The 13,303-nt window shown below is 46.1% G+C and overlaps 1 protein-coding gene and 1 non-coding gene across 2 annotated transcripts; both read left to right on the top strand.

The window, feature by feature from the left end:
* Nucleotides 1-8,471: 8,471 nt before the first annotated feature.
* TPT1 (tumor protein, translationally-controlled 1) lies at nucleotides 8,472-12,698 on the top strand. The gene is made up of 6 exons (XM_054382451.1): nucleotides 8,472-8,558; nucleotides 8,922-8,995; nucleotides 9,436-9,626; nucleotides 10,348-10,453; nucleotides 10,936-11,052; nucleotides 12,462-12,698. Exons 1-6 carry the CDS (start codon nucleotides 8,531-8,533, stop codon nucleotides 12,462-12,464), a joined length of 519 nt encoding a protein of 172 aa, XP_054238426.1. The 5' UTR covers nucleotides 8,472-8,530; the 3' UTR covers nucleotides 12,465-12,698.
* On the top strand, nucleotides 12,267-12,396 carry LOC128975021 (small nucleolar RNA SNORA31). The gene has a single exon (XR_008489334.1). It is a non-coding gene; the product is annotated as a small nucleolar RNA SNORA31 (small nucleolar RNA).
* Nucleotides 12,699-13,303: the final 605 nt, after the last annotated feature.

Genomic DNA, 13,303 nt, shown 5'->3' on the forward strand with positions numbered 1-13,303 from the left:
GCAGCTAAACTGTGAGGAACATCCTGTTTCATCCTGTGTGAAAGTACTGATAAATAATACTGAATTTGGGGGGATAAATATGGTAACTGCTCAGCCAAGTGTCCATGCAGAATGAGGCACACTGAGTTCCATAAGCATATGAACCACAGAGACCCCTAAATCAACTTTTATACAGGTTATGATGCAACCCCCTCAAAGGGGAACAGGAGAACCCAGCCCCCAGCTCCTTGTTCAGTAAATGTTTGTTCTGCAGAGAATGGAAATCTCCATCAACAGGAGATCTGAAAAACAAGGTAGATAAACATCTCCCCAGAGTGAAAAATGTCTAACTAATCCCCCTGATGCAAGAAGATTGGCTGATGGACTTCTCAAGGTCCTTTCCTACCCAAGTCTTAAAGTTCCTAAGATTATCAGCCATCTCACAGATAAGGCCTTATTTTCTCAGAGCACATTTCTGGGGCACAATTTGCCCCAGAGAGCTTCTTCTACCATCCTTACATTAAAACTACCCATTTCCTAATGGCTCCTGCAGTACTGCTGTATCTTGTTAAAACAATATAAATTAGAGCAATTCAAAATCACCAGAAGCAGGGTGATGCCTCCTAACCCTCTAATATACCCTTTGTTGCTCAAGTCCCTTTTTGATTTTCAGAGAAGGGGGAAATGTAGTAGACACAAAAGTATTGTCAGAAAACAATCACCAATCTTTCTTGGTGTCTTTGAAAATAATAGCAGGCTCATGTTTACAGCTGACAAGTGTTATGAACTCAAGTTACTGGACTGACATTTAGGAAGCTGTTTTCCAAAATTCAGTCTTTTAGTCCTGTTGCCTGCTTTCTTCTACAGTATTTTAAAGTCATGCTTTGCACATCTGGGAGACCAAAAGTTTGATCTACCCATTTCCTTTTCACAGTATCACAGTATCACAGTACATTAGAGGTTGGAAGGGACCTCAAGAGATCATCAGGTCCAACCCCCCCTGCCAGAGCAGGATCACTTAGGGTAGTCCACAGAGGAATGCATCCAGGTGGGTTTTGAAAGTCTCCAGAGACGGAGACTCCACAATCTCTCTGGGCAGCTTGTTGCAGTGCTCTGTCACTCTCACTGTAAAGAATTTTCTCCTCATGTTGGGTTGGAATATTCTGTGTTCAAGTTTGAGCCCATTGTTTCTTGTTTTATTACTGTCCACCACCGAAAAGAGCCTGGCCCCCTTCTCTTGACGCCCATGCCTCAGATATTTATAGCCATTTATCAGATCCCCTCTCAGTCTTCTCAAGACTAAATAGGCCTTTATTCCTGTCACCTTTATTCCTGCCACTCTCCTGGAGCACCTGCAGCAAGGTTGGCTTTATAAATGTAACTGAGTGTGTTCCTTCTTTATTATCTGCTGCTGAATGAAGTGCCAGAATTTTAGGAAAAACACCGTTGACATGCCAGCTCTGATGATTATTTCTCTATTGACAAGACTGAGAGCTCACACTGCGTAACAACGAACTAAAAAGCATGCAGCAATAGATTAAAATGTCAGAACTCAATTCCAGGCTTCATAACATTTGCAAACCAAATGCCAGTTTGAAAAACGGCAAATGAGTGAGTTTAGTGCACCAGCATTAGTCCCTCTAATGGTTAAAAACTCAGTAGACCCAAGCTCATCACATGGCAATGCTAATTATCTGGAAAGAGTGGTGTTTGTGTGCAGCATCCAACTGGCCAGGAGCCCAGGGAGGTTATATCAGTTACAGGCCCAAGATCAGCTTTTTCCTGTGCTGGTCCTGGGGCATTCCAGGTGATAGGGCAGTGACACCAGTGGAAAAAGCTCTGGCGTCCTGCCAAGGTGAGTCGAGCCCTACTTGCTTGCCTTGCAGCGGCTCCTGCCCCGCCATCTAGCGGCGTCTCTCCGTATGTCACCGGCACCCGCAGAAGGAGAAAGTCCTCACCGCTGGAGAGCAAACGCTGATATCTCGCAGGGGTGAAGTCTTCCTCGAGCTTTCTGTATGGGGATCGCTAAGATAACTGGCCATACAGTTTAGCTCAGTGTCTTCGGGGAGAAAAATTAGGCAGAGAGGTTAGTTTGCCTTAGGAAATAAAATCTGTTTAACGTTAGAGGGGTGTCTGTTGATTGGAACTTTTTAAATTGTAACTTTGTTGTACTTTGGCTCAAATTTAAGTAAAACTAGCTGTAGTATGGGATGCAGCCATGAGCAGCCTCGCTGGGACCCTCTCTCCCCTCATCTCAGCAGCTGTGTTTCTGCTTAGGCTCTTCCACTGCTCCTCACCTGCATTACACACAGCAGCCATGCTGGTCCTTGGGCCTGTCACAGCCCTGCATTGACTTCCAACCTTGGTCCCATGCTCATTCTCCACAAAGCAATTTTACCAGCCAGGCCTGCATGGATTTTTTTCTTTTTCTATTCCTTTTTTAAAATGATTTTATAGACCTTCCACTCTGCTGTAAGAGCTGGTCTCTCCACAGAGAGATCCAAGTTTACTGCCTGTAGATTAAGCAGAGTCCCAGCAAGCACAAGCAGTTAAATCCCTGCTCTCCTTTCCCTTAGGTCTGGCATGCTGCCATTTCTGCAGCATATCTCTAATCCTAGTCAAAGGACTGTACTACATTGTAGACTGTACTCAGGGTTGATGTTATTGCTGTCTGCAACTACTTGAAGAGTGGTTGTACCAGGTGGGGGTGGTCTCTTCTCCCAGGCAACCAGCAACAGAACAAAAGGACACAGTCTCAAGCTGTGCAGGGCTTGATCTTAGAAAAAAGTTCTTCACAGAAAGAGTGATTGCCCATTGGAATGGGCTGCCCAGGGAGGTGGTGGGGGCAACATCCCTGGAGGTGTTTAAGAAAAAGACTGGATGAGGCACTTAGTGCCATGGTCTAGTTGATTAGTTAGGGTTGGGTGGTTGGTTGGACTTGATGATCTTGGAGGTCTCTTCCAACCTAGTTGATTATGTAATTCTGTGATTCTGTATCAAAGCAGGACTAAAGTAAGGACCCATACCAGGATTAAAGTTCTAGGCATTGCAGAACCTGAATGCTTCTCCCTCTGTGCATATATGATTTCCACATGACCCATCTTGTCATGCAGAACAACACACACAGTCCTCTCACAACATTGCTTTTCCAATCCCTCTCATCCATTCTAAATAGGGATACAAGGATAGTGTCCCAAGTGTACAACCAGTCTAAACAAGTGTAAATGACAGCAGCACATAGTTCATCTAAGAATTGCTAGGTGACACAGAATAGGGGTAGAAAGAACCTAGAGGCAGTCTGTCCATCTTTTGTGGGGCAGGATAGGCTATTAACTGTCATTCATTGTGGATCTAACATGCTTTCTCATCTGACCTCCACAGGTTTCTAGACTATTCTCAAAAGACTGCAGACAGAGAACTATGTAGACAGCCTATTCTTTGATTCTCCATTGACAATACTGGAAAGCATTTCCAGTGCCTAATCTAAAACTCCCTTGCAGCAAAATAAACCAACTCATATTCCCTGTCCTCATTCCTGCAGCTCTTCCAAACCATTGCAAATTAGTCCATATCTTGTTCAAGGTGCATTGCTAAAGCTGGAGTCAGAGCTCCAGGAGGTATTAGCAGCAGTGAACAGAGCTCAGCCTCTCACATCTTTAAGACAGCAGAAATTTTTTTACACATGTCACCATTAATATATTCTGAAAATGTGAGCTTTTCTCAGTACAGGCAAAAGAGATGATAGTAGGAAAAAGTTCTTCACCAAAAGGGTTGTCAAGCATTGGAACAGGCTGATCAAAGATGTGGTTGAGTTGCTATCCCTGAAGGTATTCAAAAGATGTGTAGACATGACACATAGGGACATGGTTTAGTGGTGGCCTTGGCTGTGGTAGGTTTATGGTTGGCCTTGATGAACTTAAAGGTCTTTTCCAACCTAAATTATTCTATAAGTCTACGATTCTGGCTCAGCTTTGAATCTGCCAGTACCCCATGGGTTTTTTTTCTCTGCAGAACAGCTGCCCAAATGTCTGTTCTGTGTCAGATCATTTCTGCTCTTCACTCAAGAGCTTGACATCTGAGCAGCTACATGGAGTGCAGCTGGGTCTCCTGGCATGTGCCAGCAGCAGAAGCCTAGGGAAGAACAGAGGACCAGGGACAGTATAAGGTAGAACTTCCTTCATATATCGTTTCAGCTTTTCACATGTGGCTCACCTGAGGTCGCCTGAATCTCATGCTGCACCGTTGTGTCTAAAAACCTTTGACAGATTTTCATTTAGCAAGTTTGTTTGACTACTCATTGACTTATTGGCCTTGTCCAAGTGTCTTCTACTGATTCAGGCCATTTGTCCAATGTGTCAAGATAGTTTTGTAATTCTAATCTCAACCCTTGATTCACTTGTGGTTCTTTTCAACCTAATGTCTGCAGCTTTGATAAATGAACCCTCTACTCCAGCACTCAGCAGATTCATGAAACACTGAATGGCAGAAGACCCAAGAACAGAGGTCTTTTGGCCACGCAGATGTTTATTGGATTACTATGTCTAAAACGTGGCTGTAGCTTTGGGTGGCACCTTGCTTCAAAGTTCTTATCTTGGCAGCTCCGGTCCTGTTTTTCCTGCGAACACTCTCGTTGCGGTGCAGCCTAACACACACATCCCCTACTGGCGGGGGCTTAGGTGAGCTGAACCGGTTCGTGTAATGTCACAAACGAAGGCTTTTTGTTGCTGTGCCGTGACCTCTGTCTCTTTGAAGAAGTGCAGCCAGCCATCAAGGAAAACAGAGCTGTGGGTGGACAGCTAAGGAAGATGCAGAGGATTTTCAGGGACCCAGCTGCAACTAGGAGAACTGCAGATATTGTAAACGTCAGAGTAACACCACCTACATTCCTTCTGAGTGCTGGAGGGGCTGTTGCCGAACTGAAGATCTGTCTTGAATTCCAACAAGCAATGCCTTTGTCTGGGATACCTTCATCTCTCTAATCCAGTCTAACATATTCTGTTATTTGTGAATAGGTCAGACCCAGTGAGCTACACTGATGATCAAAGCACCAGTGCTTTCAAGTACCAGTCTTGCGATCTGGGATTCTGGCTTAGCACACTGACAACGTTGGTCCAAATTACAAATTTTGGTTCTAGATCCAAAAGGCTCCAAGGATTGCCAGGGCCTGAAAAGCTGCCTGTATTACTTAAGAGTCAAGCTGATGGCCTGGCTTTCCGAGGTCAATCACCAGTTAACAAGAAGGTTTAACACCTAGAGATCAAATCTTTAGTGCTTTGAAGCTCCCTGGAGAAACGTGAACAAAACCAGTCAGAGCTACAGTTTCCACCTGGGTGGGTGTAATGAGGGGCTACCAAGTCACAGCTCCCATTTCACTCCTGAATTCCATCCAGGGTAATGAAGGCTTGGAAGCTCACAGGCATCCTCCCTCCCAATCCGAGAGCCCTTGTGCCAAGAGACATGCTGGGGAAGGGAGGACTGCACACAGGCTGCCCTGCCAGGTTTCTCTGCAGTTGCAGGCCTTGCTCAGTCGTTTAGTTTTCAATTTTCTGTCTGTCAGGATATACATATATCTAGGACACTCTCCCCTGCATCCAGCAAATAGTTTAAAATATCATCACTACTAAGTGACTTTCACAGAATTTTTCAAAGGTTAGAAGAATACGTTGATATCACCTCCTACATTATAGCCCATCTCCCTCCAGCCTCACTTCTTACTTATTTTCTAATTGCACTGATTGCACCTCATAGGAGACTTAGCTACAGGCAGCAGCTCCTCCCTTTCTATGCAGCTCAGTGGGGGTTGCCATATAGGGCTGAAAACGCAGCTTATTTAGAAAGGTGAAGTATTAGCTGTTATCTGCCATTTTAGTCCAAGATACAAGCAATTAGCTGGGCACAGTCCTATCCAGATGATAATTCACAACTAGCTGCATCTTCTTTGAGAAAGGCTTCTTGTGAGACTGCAGAAACCTGCCTAGAAAATCCTCCTCAGATAATATTAAAACCCTCGTCTATAAAAACACATCTCCAAAGATCAGGTCCACTGCCAGGAAAACCAGTCACATAATTTTAGGTGTCAGTTGGTACCTAAAAGGACTCTGCAGTAGAGGGACCACCTTTTTAACCTGTCACTCTAGAATGTATTCACCCTGGACGGATGCAAGAGGTGCTTGAGAGGTGCACTAAACACTAAGGTGAGGAACACTAAGGTTTTTGTCAAATAGTGATGGTTTCTGAGGACAAAAAAAAAAAAAGGTAATTTTTAAATCTAGTTCATCACAAACTACGCTTATGTGACATAATAATTTTTTTATATGGCATTGCAGGACATTTTCAGCACCGGCACCTTGCTGAAGTGCTACTTGCAAAGCCAACACCAATTAAAATATCACTAACTTAGTCCTGGGATTTATTCAGTGTGGTCTGGGTTTAAATCAGTTTTAAAAGCAGCTCAAGTTAAAAGCATGTAAAACCTTGTCATGTAAACACTCCTGGTCTCATTTAAATCTTTTTCAACTTGATATTGATCTGGCTCAGCTTCACATCAAATTGATGTTCACACAGGAGCCTTGACCTATTTAACTGATACATTTTTAAATAATGTCCCCCATTTCACAGCTGCAACTCTGGGTGCAGACCTACAGGCAAAGCAATCTGAAGGCCTGTCTACCTCAGCAGCTGTGTGAAAGGGTTTCTACCCTGACATCAGTAAATCAAGTCAATCGCTGAATTTGTCAGAGGTTTAAATACTACCACACAAATATTCCCTTTTCTAGAACAATCTCTTCAAAGTAAACCCAAATGGAAGCACACCTACTAACTGGATGTTTTTAGCTGCAGATTACAGTATGAAGAAGGAGCCAAATGTTCTCTCATCACTCAACCCACTGCTGAAGATGTAAGTTGCTCTTCTTCTCCTGCTTTTGGTAAAAAGAGGGGCTTTTGTCAGGCGTGCTGCTACTGAGAAAAAACAGATAAGGCTTTGGGCAGAAGCCCCTTCTTCAGGTTTGAAATAGCACCCAGTAATCTTGAAGGTGAAAACCAGGAAATGATTTATAAATGTAATTAGATTATGCAAGCAGACGGAATATCTGAATTAAAAAAAAAAAAAAAAAAGTGCTGCTATCTGGAGCAAAGGAAGGGATAACAAGGGAGGAGGAGCAGCTCCTTTGGCACACACGAGAAAAGTAATGAGTAATTTTACTGCCTGAGGAGGGTGAGGGACAGGTAATTGTATCCTGTGCCCTGATGTGTCTGTCAAGTCCGGGATCCTTAGCAGCTTTAAGCATTTTAAGGTCCCGTGATGTCTTTTGAAGGTATTTTGTCAATGTCCCCTAAGAATCAGGGTTGAAGGGAATCAGCTTTTATTTCAACTGTGACAGGCTGCTGAAGAAAAGTATGTGCCAAGGGGGAAAAGAAAGCCGGGTATTATCGTCCTTCTGCCTTTCACCTCCACCCTTGCTGCTGGGCTTTATCTCACTATCTGTGAAAAAAAGTAAGAAAAGTACACCTGCCCCAAACAGTCCTTTTGCAAACACAGAAGTAGTGTCTCTGAACATACTCAAGTCGGTTTCTCCGAGGGAGTCATAACAGGAGAGTCTATCAGCTTCGTAATTATTTCTCCGCTACACAAACAAACAAACAAAACCCCAACAAACCAACAAAAAACACCACCACCACCAAAAAAAATCCTTTCTTTAGAGAAGGCACAGCACTTGGTACAGTGAATGCGTGTCACAGCCCTTACAAGGTGGGAGGAGCTGCTGAACAGCGAGTGAGAAGAGCCCTGGCGGCTGCAGGCATTACAGATGCTGGAGGTCACAGCGAGCCATTCGCCGTAGGTGACACTCGCCACGGCAGGAGGCGGCCAGGACAGCCGATACACACCTGACCGGCTGCTAAGGGAGTGAGCACAGCAAGCGACAGCCCCGACCGCAGTGGGAGGCACGAAGCAGCGCTTCCTCCAGCTGCCTGGGAAAGGCTAGGAGGGTTTCCCCTTAAAAATGGATATTGTGCCAGAGCGGAAGAGTAAGGTTCACGCCCACATCAGTGGAAAAAAAAATATCAGGAGAGGGAATACCTCAAGCCGCTGGACAATCTGCCAGTCACGGCAGAGCAAAAAACCCTGCCCCATCCAGAGCCCCTCCTCATCCCCTACTCTCAGCTGAGGGCAGAGAGGGCTGGCCTTCGACTGCCACTTCCCTTGCCTCATTAGTGCAGGGGGAAGCCGCACACAGCCGCCCTCCCGCCGACACGGCTGCGCGGGCAACCGGTTCGCGCTGTCGAACACCCCTCGCCTCAGCAGGCAGCCCCCAGCGGCTCGGCCCAGGAGATCCCCGCCGCGTCCCGCCCGACGGCCGCGCGGGGGCGCCGCAAGGGGCGGGGCGGGGGCAGGGGCGGGCGGGGGGGAGGGCGCGCGTGCGCGGTGACGCTCCGGGACGTGCCCGCTATATGAGCTCGGGCGGGCGCTGACTCGGCCTTTTCCGCCTCGCTCCCGTCCGCTCTTGGGTCGCTGCGCAGAGACCCGCGCCGCCGCTCCCCCGCCGCCACCATGATCATCTACCGGGACTGCATTAGCCGTAAGGGTGGTGGGGCGACACGGAGGAGGGGGAGAGAAGGCTTGGGAGAGCGGCTGCTGGGTCGGTAGGGTGGGGGAAACGGCTGGCTGCGGTCTGGGCCCTGGTGCTGGGCCTGGCGCTGCCGCGCATGTGCAGTGGTGGTGGGGGGTGGCGGTGGCGGTGGCGGACGAGGAGCGCAGTGTCCGGGCTGAGACTGTGGGGCCCGCGCTGGAGTGCCGGGCCCGGAGGTAGAGTCGACGGGAAAGCAGAGGGGAACGTAGCATGGAAGGGTGATGAGGGGATGCTGGCCGCAGGCAGGCCTGGGCGCGGGGAGGCGGAGGCTAATGCGGCGGCGCCCGCCCGTGTGTGTCTGTTCCCCCGCAGAGGACGAGATGTTCTCGGACATCTACAAGATCCGGGAGGTGGCGAATGGCCTGTGCCTGGAAGTGGAGGGGAAGGTGAGTGGCCCACTTGCCCGAGGGAGGGCGGGGGGAGGCAGGCCTCGCAGCGGTGACTCAGAGCACGGCCGCTTCGTGGAACCGGCATGCCGGCCGGTCGCGGAGGGGACAGGGTTTGAGGAGAGGGGGCTGGCTTCTCTGCGAGGGGTCCGAGAGGAAAGAACCCTCCATGTTCTATGGTTGTGGCAGGGCCGGCCGCTGCAAAGTAGGACATGAGAGGGCCCGGGGCAGCCAAGCTGGAGTGCCGACGTAAACGAAGCTTTGGTCAGGCACCAAGAGAGGAATTTGGCTTAAGAAATCTGTGTTTGGCCTGCAGTCAGTTTCCTTGCACTTAACTGTGGCTCTGAAGTCATGCCCTGCTGTCAGGTCATAGATGTGTGAGAGCGTTAGCATTAAGATTTTTGCAGAGCCGTTAAGTTTTTTGATGTCTCTAAATCTAGATGGTCACCAGGACAGAGGGTCAAATTGATGACTCTCTAATTGGTGGCAATGCCTCTGCTGAAGGTCCTGAGGGAGATGGAACAGAAGCCACGGTCATAACTGGTGTTGATATAGTAATAAACCACCATCTTCAAGAAACCAGCTTTACAAAAGAGTCCTACAAGAAGTACATCAAGGACTACATGAAAGCGTAAGTGTTGGTAGGCTTTTTCTATAAACAGGGGCTGTAAAATGTTTAGGTCACTGATATTTTAAAAGCAGTGTTGAACTTTATTCCTAATAAGTGTTAGTTCTGATATAGGTGCCAAACTGGCTTTGAACTTCCATAATGTCTTAATGCTTGGCAAAACCGGACCTCTAAAGAATTGTTACTGGAATACCGAAGTTTATCTTGGCTGAGGTGTAGAACCTGATCATGTGCTTCAGATACGATGTGTAACCTTGCAGTTTTCTTTTGAATTCCTCTGTGCCAGGCCTTCATGTGGAATGGGGTGAGGTGGTGAAGCTTCCTCGAAGCTGCTCTAACTTGACAGTTTAGATATCCAAAAATGTGTGTGAATGGATTTTTTTACTAGTTGGAGGTATAATTTCTGTTGATAACAATTCAGTTAGTACTAAAGGTGAAAAAACTTTGTGATACTGTGAGTACTCTTTAGTGCTGTGAAAATGGCTTGCCAAGTTTTGTCTACTGCTAGCCTATATGTAAAAAAAGAGTTTGGAGTGCCAGGTTAAGGTTTGGAGTGCTAGTCTGTTAATTCATTAACAAAATGAAGTTAAAATCTGGGAGCTTTGAGGAGAGAGAAAAGCAGCAAAATCAAAGAGCTTGCAAGTAACTTTCTGCCATAATGTGATGCTCTATAATGAAGTTACTAAACTAGAATGTGTTTTGAGAGTGATGTTTCTCCTTCCAGAATCAAAGCCCGACTTGAGGAACACAAGCCAGAGAGAGTAAAGCCTTTCATGACAGGGGCTGCAGAACAAATCAAACACATCCTTGCTAACTTCAAAAACTACCAGGTAATGAAACTTCCATCTTCTTAGAGCAGTATTCCAGTGGTACAAGCTGCAACTGGTTCATCTTCTGAACTAGCTTGTTGGGAATTTGGAGGGCTCCATTTGTGAGGACGTTTAACTTGTCCTTCTCAGGGTATTACAGGCTCTGAGAGTCAGGGAGGAGAAATAGTAAAATACTCTTCAGTGTCCAGGGATCGCTCTTCAGCACGTGATTATTGTAGTAAACCTCATTTGAAGTTACCACCATTTAGGAACCATGGAATTTGAGACTCAAAAGATGTCTTACTTTGGCCTCTGCTGTTCGTAGGAGTTTGGTGAAGTTATGTAGTACTAAAATACACAAGTTGCAGAAAGCAAAATCCCTTGAACTGGTCAGGGATACTTTTTAAATGGAAGTTGAAGATGTTACAGCTTTTTTTTAAATAAAAAGGCACTTTCTTCTGCTAATAGCTCATTAAATGGCTCAGTAACACGTGTCTCTGAAGTTCTTTGTAGGAGAGAACATGAATCCAGATGGTATGGTGGCTCTTCTGGATTTCCGTGAGGACGGTGTGACCCCGTATATGATTTTCTTTAAGGATGGCTTGGAAATCGAGAAGTGTGTAAGTACTGACCTGAGCCAGATGAAGGCTCCTAGCACTTTCTATGCATCACTTGTTCTGTCCTGTTCCTGTTTAAAAGTTGAAAACAGCTGTCAGCTTGAAAACTCAAAAGTTCATGGGAGTACAGCCCCAGTGCTGCTTTGTATTGCACAGAGTGGCTGAGACTTCCCTTGTATAATACTCAATTACACCGAAAGGGGATGTCATTTCACTGCAGTGACTCAGGGTGACTTAATGGCTGAGAAATGCAGGGAGAATTGCTTTGGTGAGGTGGGTGTAGTTGGTGATGTTTTTAAACTATTAGATTAAAGACAGTGTCCACTGCAATGGAGCACTCGCCATTCCTCTTGTGCAGGTTGGTTCTGAAGTACCTTACACAGCCACGTTCTGTCATCTTTGACTTAATCTGATGATTTTAATTTATTAGGCAGAACTATATGTTTAAATACTGCCCTCAATTTGAGAACACTAATACTTGACAGAGTGCTTAACCTTATTCTGTCTGGAATTTCCAACTGCCTGAGCTCAGACAGCTCCTGTGGTCTGCTTTAACTACTCTGTTGGAATTTGCTTGCAAGGAAACAGCATTTGGATCCCAGCACTTGAACTATTTGGATTATTTGGAGAGCTGCAGAATTTACTGCAGATAAGCAGTGTGGGATCACCAGTTTGCTCTGCCCAGTCACTGGACTTCATGAAGCCTGTTTATAGACACCTGAATTTATCTGTAAAGCCTCTTACAAGCTTTCTGGTATGCAAGTCATGTAAAGATGAACCAAGTTCTGGTGTGGAGCAGTAGCCCAATGAAAGGAACACTTGTATTGGCTGAAACAGACACCACCTGCAGCTTGACTGAATGGTGATGTCTGTCATGGGCCCTAGAACAGGCAGTCAACTGGAAGTTACCTCCTCAGAGCAGAAGCTCGTGTGTCTCTACTTGAGTGACCTTTTTGCTGTGTAATTTGGGTAACTACAGCTGCTTCAAGGTAGAGTGAAAGAACAGTAGCAGGACATTCCAGTGGGCAAAAAATGTCCCAGCTTCTTTGTAGAGCTTTTACAAGAAACAGCATGTACATTGTCAGCATTGTTTAGGACAAGCTTTTATTTGAGGGGAAAATAAGAAATTTGGTGTGGTGACTAAAAAGGGTTTGAGTATCCTGCCTGGCTTGCTCAGCAGCTGGTGACAGTTGATCTGTATGATGGTAAAAAATGTTAAGCATCCTCTGATAGACCATGGGCACTCTTCCTGTTGCTCTCTGGTTTGCACTAAGATGCAAAAATAACTTCCTTGCGCTTCCTGCCTGCCTGACTGTGGCAGCTCAGATTGAATTAGGGAATACACAAATAAGTTATGGGGATGTGCTGTGATTGTCATGACCTTGAACTAACACTTGCTCCTCTTGTTTCAGTAACAAATCAAGCACTATGGTTTTGGATCACTTTTCTTCATAGCTGGCTGCTGTTTCTTCATCGGCACAACACCAGGAATCGGCATTGTTTAACAACTGGACTGATGTCATCTTGAGCTTTATTCACTTATTTTTGACCCTGATTTGGAGTGGAGGCATTGTTTGAAAAAGAAAAAGGAAAAAACCCATCTGTCATGTAGATTGTCTAAAATAAAACTCATTTAAACCCATTCTAGGAGATGCATTTTGGTCTAGTGTGGTTTTTTGGGTGACTTGCAGGAGAGGTTGCAGCAAGGCTTACTGAAGATTTTGCTACTGTCAGTAGCATGGCCTGGTCCTAGTCAAGCTGTAGTGTGGTATCTCCAGATGTGTCAGGCAGTTTCTAGCTGTAGCCATGGAGCACAAAAGCAGGCTGCAGTCAGTAAGGCAAAGCCCCAGAAGTGTTGTCATAATGGAGTGGACCACCTTCATCTTCTGCACAGCCTCACTTATCTTTGGAGGAAATACCAAAGTTAAATAAAATCTACACAACTTGCAGTATGTGTTACTTGAGTGCTGGCCAAGCTTCTTTGTCAGACAAGGATACTTGAGTTTGTCCTCAGTTGTAGTAAGACTTCAAGGTCAAGGTAGGAGGATGGATAGAATGGAACACCATCACTCTGAGCCCAGGGAAGATTGTGGGGAGGGTGAACTGCCTAGGCTTTCCCACACAGCCTGGCTGTGGCACTAGCTCCCTTGTATTTGACAGCTATTCAGGAGACTAGAGCTTGCTGAAGCTGCTGGATTTTGGAGGTTTTCTGCTGCGATGGAGAGACGGGACGAGGCCTGATGCACAGCCTAAA

This window comes from Indicator indicator, chromosome 1, assembly GCF_027791375.1.
Source record: "Indicator indicator isolate 239-I01 chromosome 1, UM_Iind_1.1, whole genome shotgun sequence".
Taxonomy (NCBI): Eukaryota; Metazoa; Chordata; class Aves; order Piciformes; family Indicatoridae; genus Indicator; species Indicator indicator.

What these genes read in the sequence shown, in the direction of transcription:
- TPT1 (XM_054382451.1), top strand. Translation starts at nt 8,531, where the DNA reads ATGATCATCTACCGGGACTGCATTAGCC. An exon ending in CTACCGGGACTGCATTAGCC is followed by an intron (nt 8,559 to 8,921) that starts GTAAGGGTGGTG and finishes GTTCCCCCGCAG; the next exon opens with AGGACGAGATGTTCTCGGAC. An exon ending in GCCTGGAAGTGGAGGGGAAG is followed by an intron (nt 8,996 to 9,435) that starts GTGAGTGGCCCA and finishes CTCTAAATCTAG; the next exon opens with ATGGTCACCAGGACAGAGGG.